Source organism: Ostrea edulis, chromosome 7, assembly GCF_947568905.1.
Source record: "Ostrea edulis chromosome 7, xbOstEdul1.1, whole genome shotgun sequence".
Lineage (NCBI taxonomy): Eukaryota > Metazoa > Mollusca > Bivalvia > Ostreida > Ostreidae > Ostrea > Ostrea edulis.
In genome coordinates, this window is record NC_079170.1 from 52,121,860 (window position 1) to 52,137,844 (window position 15,985).

Here is a 15,985-nt window from a genome sequence, read left to right on the forward strand (position 1 = left end):
AGAAAAGCAACGTTTATCAAAACATCCTTATGAATCCTACACCAGAAATAAAGAAAAGGGATAAAAACATGAAGAATTACAGACATTAAAGATAAGATGTAAATAAAACAAAGTATCATAGTCTTTTAAACAAAGAAACAGTAAACATATATTCACACACCCCTTCACGGAGTACCAACGGACGATATACAATTTCCAAACGATATTTTTAACGGATTTCACTGGGAACGTTTATTACGTTGCCCCCGGTATTACGTTATTTTATCTTGACAAAATGGAAAACGTAATAACGGGGTTCCACTGTATAATACAGGCAGTGTCTGATAATCGATGAACAGCCTCTTAAACTGAACAGATCTATACAAATGTACACACAGCACAGACTCCTAATTCAGTGTCGAGACTTCATTCATACTCAAATATCATACATTGTTATATAGGTGTCCTAAGAATTATAAAAAAGATACTCCTGAAAGCTTTAAACTTAAACCTCTGAACCACTTACTTGAGGTCATTTTCTGCAGCATCATACACAATGTAGTAGCCCCTTTGATCCTGTACGTGGACTCGGCCCTCCTCCACAGTGTAAAAGTCATCATGATTCTCAATATCAGAAAACTCTATGAATTCAGACTCATTCAATCTGCCAAAGATAAATGTATAGCACATTCAATACAAAGTGTTTGAGTATATCTGATAATCTGCTTAATAAATTTTGCTATTTTTTCCAAAATTTCTAAAATTCTAAGACATCCATTACAAAATGTTTACTATTAAAGTATTACTATAAACGGAAATCAGCCAAGTTTTTTTTTAATTCAAATAGAATTTTCTTCAAATTATGTGCGACTGTCCAATTACTTGAAATCTGCTGGTGTGTTGTGCATATAACCATGGTAACCAATACCGCCCCCTCCTCCTACTGTCCCATCATGCTCAGTACCTCTTCTGTGATTCTGTTGACTATAATATAAACAAAGGCACAGAGGAAAATCATATGAAGAATTATCTTTCTTTGATCTTGTCACTTATAGACAAAATGTTAATTAATACTCACCTTGTTTTTTTGTAGCCGCCCACTTCTTCCGACAGACCAGCGTCATTGATCGTTAGAGTTCTCTCTATGGAACGGAAGTAGTTGAAAACACTCAACGCCTACAAATTAAATAATGTACGCTGAAAGCAAACTGCAAAATAATCAACATGAAAAGCGTGTGCATTAAACACACATGATCATCAGCTGATCTTATCAGCTGATCTTCACTGCATGTTTCATCAATGTACAATGTTTTACATATATACTCTGTGTACATACTGTCCTCTGGAGGTCCCGGATCCTGAGGTGCCGGAGGTGAAGGAAGGCAAGAAACGCCCCCTGAAGAGAGGCGGGGTCCTGGTTTTCCTGCTCCCCCTCATCTAAACCTGTAGGAACACACCCACAAAAGAAGTTAATTCATTTGTATAAAAGGTTACTTCAGAGTTCCATATTCACAAAAGGGAGGTAATTCAACTGGTTTTAAAAATTGTTACAGGTACACTAATAAGAGAATTCATTCAACTTAACAATTTAACACTGTCAATATGCTTCTCTGTTCAGTTTATTTAACTTTAATATTAAACATGTGCAAAATTATAGAAAATGAAACATAGATTTTTACTCTATGAACCATTATTTAAACAGTTTCAAATGAAACAAAACACACTATGTTGTTTTCTAGCAAAAACGTGTCTGATTTTCATACAATAATTTCACAAAACATTTTTAAACATCCATACATTCATAATGATTTCCCACTGGGTGCAAAATCAGAATTGCTGACATATCAGCTGCAGTGTCTGAATCTATATTGGAAAATTGGTTATAAAATAAAAACAAAAAAAAAACTCCCTTTATTTATAGCCTGTTTAGAACCATAAAACATGAACTGTTACACAACAAGCACAGCCACCTAGCTGACCACTGACAAACACTTGTGTATGACCACCTAGCTGACCACTGACAAACACTTGTGTATGACCACCTAGCTGACCACTGACAAACACTTGTGTATGACATACATGATGTAAAATCTAGCAAACAACATGGCCTGTGCACTAATCATGTACACTTTATAATTATTTCGACAGATTACATCATCACCTTGACTACAAATATTTTGGGCTGCATTGTCCACTGGAAAAAGATAGAAAGTTGAAACTGTTACTGGCCATGGAAAATATTAATACATGCACATGCAAGTATATTTCCTTCACCTCTCTGTATAAAAGTATAATTTTCCAATTTACCGGAAGCTGCTTCAATATACATGTACAATGTATTTCAAATTCTACCTTCACCTTGTGCGTGCTACAGATTACGGTATAGGGGGTTTATTCCGTGGGGTGATAAATTTGGCTTATTTTAGTGGTTAGATAGCTTTTCGCCAAAATTTCACTCGCCAAATATGCACCCAATTGCAAATTCAGTATTTGCAAGAGAGATAACTCTTCCTTGTCTGCCAAAATTTATTCCGCTAAAATTATTAGCATACTTTCAAGCCAGCAAATCGCCAAATTTTAGACCCGTGGAAAAAACACGTTATACGGTATATAACTGTACCTGGTACCAATTGTTAATATTTACTTTAAACTAGCCTCCTTGCAAATTGTATGCATGATTAAAATTACAAACTACCATACAGTTAGTTCTGAATACAGTTACAATTTTGCTTTCCTTCTTCTCTACAACATTAAGTATGAAATATTTTCATTATGAAATCCTAGATGATTCCAACCTAACCATGTCTAATGGTTTTACTACAATGCCCATTCCATTGCAGACCTAAATACCCGAAGAGACAGTGTACCTGGCAACTTCACATTAACCCCTTCAAAACCTGTAACATCAGCATATTTTAAAATTTGGAGATCATGATCTTCTTACACAAAGTTTTTAAGTGTGTAACACCCAGAGTATACATGTACTAGATTTCAAAATATGAAATTGTATGGTAAATACATAGAGAGAATATTAATTTTTAAAAAAAAAAATGCAATTTCATGGTTTTTAGGATTTTTAGGATTAAGAAAACACATCATTGTATTGCACACAAACTGGTGACAAAATCTTGTGTCCCCTCACCAAGCATCTGCACCGTGCTTTTGTAGTCGTAGCTGTCTTTCCGTCGCCGAGCACTGACAGCACGTGCTGACTTACTTCCTGTCCCGCTTATATCCTCGTCGTCTTGGAGATTGTCATCCAGGTCGTTACTAAAACAAAGTTGTACTACATGTATTTTTCACTATAAACAGAGATATAATTAAGTAATACATTGTATAACTAAAGACACATGACTCTGTCTGTATGCAAAATGCAGTTAAACCAAATTCTTTGCTGTGGCCTCTGAACGTGATGCATGTTTATATATACCCTTATGTAACTGAAGATTAACCTGGAATGACAACACTTATCAAGGAAACCTGTTTATAATAAATGATATAAACTTATTTGGTTCAAATTCACCAAAGATACAGGTAGGTAGGGTATGTGTATTTATACATGTACTTAAGAAATAAGATTGTTTGTATTAAGGGTACATTATACAAATATCAATGTTTTTGAAGTTAATCAGGTGCTTTATTTGTTTTATTAAAAGTGCTGAATATGAATCCCAATAAGATGAATACACACACAGTAAATACTTTTCATAAAGGCTTGGGAAACTTGACTCATGGTGACATGTTCACTTATCAACAGACTGACATCTGTGATAGATATATAACATAAAAAAATAAACAACATATTTTCATTTAATACCATCGATGAGGAGTCATGAAATAGTATATACAAAACTTCTAAACTGTTGGAAGACACAATAAAGCGTTTCCATGAGAACATGTGTGTTTTATGGTGAAAAAAAAAGATAAAAGAAAGACAAATGAAAAATACAACAAGTAAACTACTAGGTGCCAGATAAACAGCACCGAAATGATATCAAATACAGAGATTGACTTCATCTTACTCAGAGTAAAGGTCAGGGTTGGAATAGATTTTCCTCCACGTCATTTTGGTGTCGTAGGCCTTTGGTGTGCGGTGCGTGGTCACTGAGGCAGCCATGGCTTCTGATGGATGTTGGACCATACTTGCGTGGTCTCTCAGGGTCTCCTGGACTTTCTATAGGATATCATGAGATCACGTTATAAACCAACAAATACAATACTATACACCAATACAGTGATCCCCTGTTATAACGCCAACATTTGTACCTCAGCAATTTTGGCATTATAATGGGGGTGGCATTATATCGGGGGAGGGTGTGTGTGTGTTCAGCTGTCATAAGAAATCAAACAAATTTTATCTACTACATCAATGTGCTACTAGATTTCGGTGTGTACGCCATACTCAGATTTGAAAAAAATACTGCATATTTGAACTCAGATGCATATGATTATCGTTTACGTAATGTATTATCTGCTCCAAACTTCGATACCTGGAGGACTAATGGCGGATAATTGGTTAAGCCTGTTCACTGAAATTTTCCTGCCTTTGATTGGCGTTAATTAGCGGGGGTGATTATAACGGTAATTGACCAAATCGTACCTGTGAATAGGTTGGCGGTATGCGGGGGATGGCATTATAACGGGGTTTTACATAGCGAGGAAAACGGGACTTTGAACTTTTTTGGCGATATGCGGGGGTGGCATTATAACGGGGGGGGGGCAATATAGCGGGGGATCACTGTACATTAAACAGTAACAAACACTGAAAATTCTTGCTGCAAATAAAAACATTTGCATAAATACCAACCTGGGGATCACTGACGGCGGTAAACGACTCCATGTAGCGCATGATTTCATCCACGTTGTTACGGTGTCGTAGATTGGTCCACTTTTTCTCCTGCAGAGGGTCGCTCTGACCTTTGAGGGTCACATAGGGGATCCAGTTACTTTCCTGTCTGAGACAGTGGATGGGCGAGTCTGACCCCCATCCCTGCTGTCCGGGCTATCACAAAGGATTATACATGTTTAACATACTGTATATAATCTACATGTAAATTGTTCAACAGATTCATGATATGCAACTTTTTTTCTATCTTATGAAGCAGGAAAGAAGAAAAAATATTCAGAGCAGAAATATATTCAACATACATGTACAAAATTTAAATGCAATAAATGTGACCAAGAGTAGATTTGTTATATGTTGGATTGAATTTTATTTCCAGAAAGACTTTCTCAATTATCAGCAAAGGTTAAAGTATTTGTGCTTGGCTGACCTCTAGTCTGTCGTAGGTCTTGAATGTTTTCATGATTTCCTGTCTGTTAAAGATTGACTGGAACTTCCTGTTCACAGCTGCGTACATCTCCATTTCGTCAGCAGAATTATGGATGGAATTCAAGTCCTGCAAAGATACAATGCAACTGCATGGAACACGACAAAAGTATCTAGCTACCATACAAATGTTACATTAAAGGCATCTCCACCCTCATGTGACTTATCAATAGGAATGGTTCAAAGTTGATATACTGTATGAATTTCCACTTAATATAGTTTGATTTAATCAATAACCAAAGACAATGTATATGTTACCACCTTTTTAAAGATGTCCAACATACATAAACAAAAGTATATGTCAATATCAGATAGTCGCACATTTTCAATAAACAGTAAAACAGAGTTACATAAAAACTACTTAAAATGAAAAAAAAAAAATCTGCTACTGTAAAATTATATTTAAATTAATTGTGGATATTAAGGAAATCATTGTGTAATAGACTTACAATAGTGAAATTGCCAAGATATGAGTTATTGCCCTTGGCAACATTTTTTATATATTGATAATTGAATATCTGTAGCAAATATAAACTTTTTTGCATGCAATTATTTACCAATTTTTTTTTTTATTATACTCTATGAATAAAATTCCTTCTATATTTCTATCATGCACAAAGTTTAATTAAATAAAGATTTCGCAAAAACCTATGACATCACATGAGTATTAGGAAACCTAAGTCAAAGTCCTAGACAATTTTTTAGGTGACCTCGTTTAAATGGCCTTGCAACTGAAGACATTAGGTAAAAAAAATATTGTACAGATTATACTTATTTACTCACATAGTTGATGCCATAAATGTTGAGTAAAAAGCTGAGATGAGGTTTGAGAGTTTCAAAGTCTACAGCATTTAAAGGCAGTCCATGTGTAGATTCATCTGTTGCTATACCTCCACCTAGATAAAACAAGATATAGACATCATACACTCTCTAGAAGATGTACAATGTTGTCATCAATAATCACACTCCAGCATTGCAAACTAACATTAAAATTCTGTTATCAATACAGTATGTTCTGGTACTCTTATAAAGAATGAATAATTGTCATGTATAATTTAAAATATCAATATAATTATGTGAAAAACAGATCGACTGATATTATTCATAGCCAAGCAATATGGTTATATCACCTGTTGTGTGTTATATCAGAGTTATCTTTCTTTATATGTGTTCTTAAAATTCAAATGGCTCTAAAAGTGCCCACACTAAGATGAAAGACTTTACATAATAATATAATACATGTGTCACTATATGACTATTTCGGACCTGCCCTACAGTCAGTAACCTAGGGTTGTAAAATTCACAGTTATGGTTCATCCCTTTCTGCTTTTCCTATATTGCATTTAGTTTTTATACAGTATCAGCAATATTAAAGAAGTCTTTCAAATGATAAAGGCAATAATCACTATGATAATTTTGGCTCAACCCTGGAACTAAAACCCCATTCCCTGCGAGGGATCGTGAAATTTACAAATATGGTAAAGAGCTACCTGCTCCTTCTAAATATCTATTTAGTTTCAATTCAGTATAAATAACATTAAAGATGCTTAATTCAAATGTTTTACACACTACATGTATACGCCAAATTTAATCCTGCCCTGGAGTCAGAAACTCTACCCTGAGAATTATGAAATTTACAATTTTGGTAGAAGCCTTCTTGCTCACATGACTATGCATTTATATTAAATGCTTTTTTAAAGACATATGGTTGTAAAGAAGATTTTTGAAAATTGGTCAATTTTTGGCAGGTTATTGCCCCGATTCTAAGATCCCAGGGTTACAAATTTAAAATTTATGTTCCCCTTATCCCAAAGAATTTGAAATAGAATTGGAATAATAAAGATTTCTTGATAAGAAATTTGAAATGTCTAACTGGTAACACACATTTAATCACTATGACCATTTTCTGCTCCTTCTAAATACCTATTTAGTTTCAATTTAGTATCAATGGCAAAGAAGATGTTATTTAAATGTTTAACATACAGACATTATAGACTAAGTTTGGCTGATGAACCTCTACCTCAGGGATCATGATATTCATAGTTTCTGTAGAAGCCTTCCTGCTCTAAATGACAATGCATTTTATTTTTTCTTACACATGTACAATTGTTGAGAAAAAGATTTTTGAAAATTGGCCAATTTTGGCAGTTTTTGTAAGGGCCCAGAGGTGAAGGAATCATAAAATTTACAATTTATGTCCCCCTTGTCCCAAAGATGCCTCATACCAAATTTGCAAGTCCAAGACATATACAATATACACAAAGGAACACAGTTTGTTTCTGCCTCTACAATAACATTACAAACACTGGAATCTTACTGGTAGCAGCAGCAGCCATGGTAAACACAGAGGAGGGAAGTGGGTTGGTAGTCAGGATGCTGGGGTTAATGGGTGGGGCTGTGGGAATTGGTCCAGTGGCCTGCACAGACACTGCTGAACTAGGTCGAGATATCCCCGACTTTGGTCGCTGAAACAGTCCCCCAAGAGGATCATCTCCATATCGAGAGGCCATCTTTGAGGCAGTGGTTCCCTCCTCCTGTTGAAAAAATCCACTTACACACATATTCACTTATTCAACATCTCATACAAACATCGATAAAAAAAAAGTCGGATCAATATTTCTTATGGTGATTAAGTTATACATTTCTTATGGTGATTAAGTTATACATTTCTTATGGTGATTAAGTTATACATTTCTTATGGTGATTAAGTTATACATTTCTTATGGTGATTAAGTTATACATTTCTTATGGTGATTAAGTTATACATTTCTTATGGTGATTAAGTTATACATTTCTTATGGTGATGAAGTTATACATTTCTTATGGTGATGAAGTTATACATTTCTTATGGTGATGAAGTTATACATTTCTTATGGTGATTAAGTTATACATTTCTTATGGTGATTAAGTTATACATTTCTTATGGTGATTAAGTTATACATTTCTTATGGTGATTAAGTTATACATTTCTTATGGTGATTAAGTTATACATTTCTTATGGTGATTAAGTTATACATTTCTTATGGTGATTAAGTTATTCATTTCTTATGGTGATTAAGTTATACATTTCAGTACAACACAAGTAACATAAATGTACACACCATGTCATCCCTTTCTTTCTCGGGGGGAGCCGTCTCAGCTTTATGGGTTAGAGGTAGCCATTTCAGCACCTGCCAGAACATATTTCCAGTTCAATAAAAGAATAAGAATACCGTCCTTATATATAATATATCTCTTCATAAACTGCTGATATCTGTAATCTCTTTGAAAATATACTGACAATACAGCAAATTTCCAAAAACGATCTCGCTCATATTTTGGCTTCATTTCAATCCTTATAGAGTTTACCATGTCAGCAATAACAAATTTTTCAATGAATAACAAAGTCCAACCCTGATATAAAGATTGACTCACTTTGTGAAGTGGATACATATCCCGAGATAGTGATTGACACAGTTCATGGAATGGATACATACCCTAAGATAGTGATTGACTCACTTCATAGAATGGATACATACCCTGAGATAGTGATTGACTCACTTCATGGAATGGATACATACCCTGAGATAGTGATTGACTCACTTCATGGAATGGATATATACCCTGAGATAGTGATTGACTCACTTCATGGAATGGATATATACCCTGAGATAGTGAATGACTCACTTCATGGAGTGGATACATACCCTGAGATAGTGAATGACTCACTTCATGGAATGGATACATACCCTGAGATAGTGATTGATGCGCTTCATGGAGTGGATACATACCCTGAGATAGTGATTGATTCGCTTCATGGAGTGGATACATACCCTGAGATAGTGATTGACTCACTTCATGGAATGGATATATACCCTGAGATAGTGATTGACTCACTTCATGGAGTGGATACATACCCTGAGATAGTGATTGATTCGCTTCATGGAGTGGATACATACCCTGAGATAGTGAATGACTCACTTCATGGAGTGGATACATACCCTGAGATAGTGAATGACTCACTTCATGGAATGGATACATACCCTGAGATAGTGATTGATGCGCTTCATGGAGTGGATACATACCCTGAGATAGTGATTGATTCGCTTCATGGAGTGGATACATACCCTGAGATAGTGATTGACTCGCTTCATGGAGTGGATACATACCCTGAGATAGTGATTGACTCACTTCATGGAGTGGATACATACCCTGAGATAGTGATTGATGCGCTTCATGGAGTGGATACATACCCTGAGATAGTGATTGACTCACTTCATGGAGTGGATAAATACCCTGAGATAGTGATTGACTCGCTTCATGGAGTGGATACATACCCTGAGATAGTGATTGAGTCGCTTCATGGAATGGATACATACCCTGAGATAGTGATTGATTCGCTTCATGGAATGGAAATGGCAGACCAGCCACCTGAGGTAGATGAGAATGTCCTCAATTTTGACCTCATTGACCACCTGTTCTGTACCACACAGAAGGTCCTCCCGAGCCAGACTCAGTCTGTGAGCTCGCTGGACACTGTCGTGATACTCAGCCATTATCTGACTGTAAAAAGACAAGCAATAATGAGAAATACATACCCTTCAAGTATATGACTTGATCTCTAAAGAAAGTAATTGTTGGAGCTGTTATTATTATGTTTTACATTTTTGTGTATTTATAAAGCTCAAATGCACAGAAAATAATTTATTTCTAAATTATGTACATGTATGTTGTATAAAAATAATTTTAGAAGGGAAACTATCATGCTTATGTAATTTTAGATTGTGCTTTTCTTGTTTACCTGTTTAAAAATCAACAAAATTGATAAGAATTGACAGTTACTTCTTTATGTGACATCATCAGAGATAATGGCACACTCTAGTGACAGTGTTGGTGATATACCAGGGATTGACCTATTCAGGACAAATGTGGGGTTTACTTCTTCTCTGAATTAATGTTGATTAGTGAAATGGTTTACATCAAAATGCCATTCACATATTTAAAGTGTCATTGGCGGGTATAAAGTTATTTCTTTTCAACTCGAGCATCCATATTTTCCTAAACTTCTGGTCCATAAGGCATAAATACATATTTATTCCCTGACCCGACTTCATAGTGCAGTTTAAAGCGGACACTGCACCACTTTCAGAGATAAACAAACTCATGTTCGTTTTTCCTTTGTATGTGTCTCTCCAAGCATCTCTGGTGTCAAATTACAAAAGGGGGGTAACTTGTGTGTAAAGAGATTTTGATGCCAATTTAGAATAGTTTTTGTTTTAAAATTACTATTTATGATCCAGCATACTATTTCAATTAGGCATGTGTTGTATCTAAACCAGAAAATACAAACACTTTAGGTAATATTCAACTTGACCTTTAACAAATTAGCATAAATCCTACATGTATGCTGCTACAAAACTTTCAAAATCAGTTAATTTTAAATCTAAATTGACTAAATTGATTTTTCAAATAAATCTACATGTTTTAATGCATGTACTGATAATGTACATTCTATGTACAAGCCACACCTAGCTAGCAGACAGGCGCTTACTTGAGTCTCTTTGTATACAGGGGGTACAGAGATTCGATGGTACTGGTGTGTTCACAGAACCTCTTCCACCTCAGCATGTGCAGGTGTTTACACTGGACCAGCTGGTAGATCTTCTCTACATAGTGCTGAAATGTCATAGAATTCTAGCATTAGTAATGAGGCCTTAGTTTCTATACATAGTGCTGAAATGTCATAGAATTCCAGCAGGAGGAACTCATGCTTAGCTGAGAAGAAAAATGTATCTCTATATCTCATTGGAGTACTGTATGTACCCCAATATCCACTCTGGATACTTAAAATGAACATGTCCTATGAAAAAAAAGAGATTATGAAAGACTTAAAATTTTATGTATCAGGAGGAGTCCAATATTCAAAAGCATGAATTTTTTCACACAGAAATTCATATGGGATTGCAAGTAAACCAACTCTATTTGCAACTACAGGTATGTCTATTCATGAACTGATGAGAAACTCATGTGTGATCAATGATATTTGCAGTGAGACAACATGATATGTTATAAAAGTGACTGGTTTGCATCAATAAAATATTCAAAATTTAAGAGGTACTCAGGGATCTTGCAATTGAGTACACATCTCCCATGCAAATAAAAGTTGATTTATACACAAGTTCAAATAGGTATAATGCAAATTTTATAGATATCTACAGATGAGTGTCATTCAATTGAAGAAAATGTGTGTGTGTGTGTGTGTGTGTGTGTGTGTGTGTGTGTGTGTGTGTGTGTGTGTGTGTGTGTGTGGTGATGGTGGTGGTGGTGATGGTGGTGGTGGTGGTGGGGGGGGGGGGGTACTTATCATCAATCATTAGGGTTTGTTCTGTTCTGGGTTGTTTTTTGTTTTTTTCTAATCATGTTCCTAAATCTAGATGTAGATTTTATTTGTATTTGCATTGCTTGCTACTCCACCTGGTGTAACAGAAGTGGCAGACTCTTGGATGTGTATTCATTTTCCTCAGCTGACATCATCTCTTCTTTCATGACCTCTGATTGTATTTTCAATGGCTGGGCTTCACTGACCTACAAAAAAGTGTCAATAACAGTTTAACAAAGTGCCAACAATTAATCCTACAGAATTTGGATTTCCAATGCTAAATCATGCTTTGGTGATGAATTTATGATGATTTTTTCCAGTCACCTGCAGCAGACGATCAATGACCAGTTTTCTCTCCCTACGGAAATAGGACACGTCTTTGGGCATTGGAATCGAGCTGTAAAATATCATATAAATTGTCATAAGAGTTTAATTGGGCTATATACGAAACACTTTCTATTGAGAAATGCTTATTAAAGAGAGAGAGAGAGAGAGAGCTAAATTTTAAGAGTCCTAAAACATGTACACATACACAGTACAGTATAAATAAACTACAAGTATATTTGAAACAAAAAATGAGGGAAAGACTACTCATTTACTTGTGCACTCAATTAACATATCTCAATCACAGTGAAATATTTACACACACTCAAATTTCAAAAAAATTATATTTCATATATTATATGTATGTATCATTTAGTTTCACATATCAAATGAACCTTGAATTGTGCCTTGGTGAAATGAGATAGACTTCCTATCTTAACAAGGAAAGAGACAACTACGAATAAAAGTATTTACCAGGCCCGAGGCCCGGAAGTCAGATTTGTTTTTGTCCAGTAAACATTTCATTGGAAAACAACATTTTTTTCTAAATTTAATAACTTTTTTGTTGTATTTCTTTCAATATTTCACAACAGAATGTAGAATTTCACAGTTTGATGATATGTCTGTTTTTTAGTGCTACATGTTGTATTGTAAAAGTGGCACAGCATTTCAGATGGATGCAAATTTTATTTGTCAAACTGACTATCTACTTTGATGAACTTTGAGTTAGTATGAAATGAATATTTCAGAATGCAAAATCTTGTTTTTTTCTTTGTTGGAAATTAAAAATTCGCAAAGAGTTTCAAGAAATAAAATCATTGTCAAGTATTCAGAACATGGCTGCCATTGTGTATGAAAATATACATGAAAAATACACATACTTTTCATATGACTCTGTACAGTTAAACACGTTATTGATGAGGGCAAGAAATTTTTTTTTAGATACCTGAGTGTCCCAAGATATTGAGATTAAAATAGATAAAGAAAATGTAGTTGGGACCTTCAACTTACTTTGACATATCCATGGGACTCAAGATATTCGAGATACTGAAGTTCAACTGTATATGGCCTGAGCATTTACTCCTCACCTGATCATTTTGACTGGTATGTGGTCCACTATATTATCCTCAATGTCCTTTTTGAGGTCCTCAAGGTCAATAGACAGCTCCTTCTCCATCTCCTGGACCTTCTTGGACCCAGCCACCTTGTATAGCTCCGATATCTCCAACATTGTGATGGATCTCTTGGCTCAAATGTTTTTAGGAATATATTTTATCTATTCCTGTAAAAAGATATATTTATATCAGAAATTCTTTATCATAACCTTATCCACAAGGACAAATTCACAGAAAAATGTTGTGAACCTTAGCTTTTCATAATATCTTATATTCCACCTAACACTAAAAGCTGTAAGATTTCTCTACTTCTACATACATGTACCTGGAAATGTTTTGATTACAAATTGGAAGATAAATTGAAGACAAAAAAAAAATCAGGCAAGCCTGTTACGTAAGACCATACTAGAAGATCATCAACACCAAAGTCTAGAATTTAGCAGGGGATTTTATGCCCCAATAATGCATTTTGCCCTGTGGTGATTTGACCTACCTAAAATATATATTTGAGGACCAGATTCTCTAAGTATATGCATATGTACATACAAATTTGATATATATATATCCATTTTTTGTGAAATTTACATGACAACAAGAATGTATCATCCTAAGTCTTAGTCAAGACAAGAGAGGATTACCCGATTGAAATGTGGTATACATATTATTGAATATAGTTTTTGCAAAATTTTAAATTATGAATACTACAAAAATGAAATTCATGCAATAACATTACATTTTGTCATGATGACTAGCAGAATTACTACCAACGATTAATTATTTTACACCGGTGGGAAACTTGAAATCTAAGATTGTTGATTGTATATTGTTTAACGTCCCGCTCGAGAATTTTTCACTCACATGGAGACGTCACCATTTGCCAGTGAAGGGCTGCAAAATTTAGGCCTATGCTCGACGTTTACGGCCTTTGAGCAGGGAGGGATCTTTATCGTGCCACACCTGCTGTGACACGGGGCCTCGGTTTTTGCAGTCTCACCCGAAGGACCGCCCCATTTAGTTGTCTCTTATGACAAACATGGGGTCATGAGGACCTATTCTAATCCAGATCCCCATGGAATTAAAATGCAAGACATAATATTGTATCTTGATGTATATAAAATATTGTCATTTCATTTGATAGCAAATGAAAAAATCAAGTCAAATCTCATTGTTTATAATATGGTTTGGTGTGCAAGAGCACTAGTGAACTTCAGAATGAATTTTATAAGGTTTGTAAACAATGAAACAAATACATCTAAAAACAAAACAATATAAGTGTTAGTAGATTAAAAGATAGCATTACACATGGATATATTACAAGATTTATCAAGTCTTGATACACTTGCATAATTTTGTCTGTATGCAGGTGGATCTACATGCTTTTGTTTGTTGATGTATGAGATATATTGTCGACTCCTGTGGATAAAACCCAGTGATCTCCACACTGACCAGAGGATTAACTCACATCATTGCAATAATCCAAAATCATTTTCGATCTTTAGCTTTTTACTGGCAATAGAATTGCACTAAACTAGAGGAAATTCGAAATACACGCACCCTACAGATAGCTTAAATTTACCAAATTTGACCATTATGCAGTCTTTATGTGATAAATTTGCATGCAGTATTATGCACACTAGTTTCTTACGTTTCATTATAAAGCTGTTTACCTCATTTTCCAAGGAAATCGAGTTGTTTATATTACCAGTTTCTCAGCAACGAAACCGTAATAAAGCACAAGTCTTAGTCAAACAAATGCTTAAATGCTTACCGTACAACTTTATCTACAAATAAAGCGTTTTGGTGATTCAACCAACAGCCTTTTATTATGGAGGCGCATTTCTGGAATCATTCTTAGGTCATTTTATATATATGGGTTGAGCAACAGAGCCTCTGATTACCGTTTTATTGTAAAGTAATAAATGATGTAATACAAAAGAAGGTAAAGGTTATGTATATAAGCTTCGTATACTTTCAATTAGCACTGATTTGACATTGTTTCCATATACTATTTGAATTCAGTGATCTGAGAGGTATGTGTTAAAAGTACCTCTTTCCCTACCTGGCTTCGCGTTCATGAAGAAAACAATGCAAGTCCTATATGCGGGTCTATTTTTGGTATTCCTCTCTTGATACTAATTGTGGGATATGAAAATAATCAATACATAGAATGTCTCTACAAGTTTTTTACTTCAAGTTAAGTGACTTTGGCCTTTTGACCATATTTAATCCTTTCCCGATAACAAAGCTACACGCGGAGTATCAAATAAATGGAGCAAAAAAGTGGCATGTGGGGTGTCTACAATTTAAGATTTTTCTATAAAGTCACGTAGTGACCTTGGCCTTTGAACCCCAAAATCAAGAGGGTGCTTCCAGTCTTGGTATCAATTAAAGCTGTACATGTAAAATGTCATCAAGCCAGCAATAGATCTGGCCTGCAACGTGCAATATCTACAATATCTTTATGAAGTTCCCGTAGTGATCTTGGACTTTGACCTTTTGACCCCAAAATCAATAGGGGTTTTTCTCTCTTGATAACAAAGCTACATGTGACTATCAAATTAAGCGGGCAAAACATATGGCCTGTAGCGTGTCTAAAAGTCGTATAGTGACCTAAAAGTTTGACCGTTGAACCCCAAAATCGATAGGATTCTTTCTCTCTTGATAACAAAGTTACATTTGATTGATTGATTGTTTTTACGTCTCGTCGAGAATGTTTCGCTCATATTGCTAAGACGTCACCAGGTGTAAGTGAAGTACCACAAATTTAGACCTATGCTTAGCGCTCAGAGCCGTAGCAGTTCAAGTTCAAGTTCTTTATTATCCTAGAGCCGAATGGCTCATCAGAAACAGAGGAACATGAATACGATACATACAAATATC

The 15,985-nt window shown here is 35.1% G+C and overlaps 1 protein-coding gene across 2 annotated transcripts in view; it reads right to left on the reverse strand.

The window, feature by feature from the left end:
* LOC125653235 (uncharacterized) overlaps positions 1 to 14,858 on the reverse strand; it is a 55,814-nt gene extending 40,956 nt beyond the window's left edge. Inside the window, exons 1-17 of one of the 2 annotated variants that reach the window (XM_056144705.1) lie at positions 14,773 to 14,858; positions 13,079 to 13,272; positions 11,991 to 12,063; positions 11,762 to 11,872; positions 10,839 to 10,963; positions 9,667 to 9,850; positions 8,410 to 8,478; positions 7,626 to 7,842; positions 6,092 to 6,204; positions 5,253 to 5,378; positions 4,787 to 4,981; positions 4,002 to 4,153; positions 3,122 to 3,249; positions 1,316 to 1,422; positions 1,058 to 1,155; positions 862 to 963; positions 506 to 643 (exon numbers count right to left, since the gene is read on the reverse strand). In XM_056144705.1, coding sequence (XP_056000680.1) covers positions 506 to 643; positions 862 to 963; positions 1,058 to 1,155; positions 1,316 to 1,422; positions 3,122 to 3,249; positions 4,002 to 4,153; positions 4,787 to 4,981; positions 5,253 to 5,378; positions 6,092 to 6,204; positions 7,626 to 7,842; positions 8,410 to 8,478; positions 9,667 to 9,850; positions 10,839 to 10,963; positions 11,762 to 11,872; positions 11,991 to 12,063; positions 13,079 to 13,221 — 2,081 coding nt within the window. In that variant the 5' untranslated portion in view covers positions 13,222 to 13,272; positions 14,773 to 14,858. The remainder of the gene's footprint in view (positions 1 to 505; positions 644 to 861; positions 964 to 1,057; positions 1,156 to 1,315; positions 1,423 to 3,121; positions 3,250 to 4,001; positions 4,154 to 4,786; positions 4,982 to 5,252; positions 5,379 to 6,091; positions 6,205 to 7,625; positions 7,843 to 8,409; positions 8,479 to 9,666; positions 9,851 to 10,838; positions 10,964 to 11,761; positions 11,873 to 11,990; positions 12,064 to 13,078; positions 13,273 to 14,772) is intronic. The other variant, XM_056144706.1, reaches the window with a different exon arrangement.
* Positions 14,859 to 15,985: the final 1,127 nt, after the last annotated feature.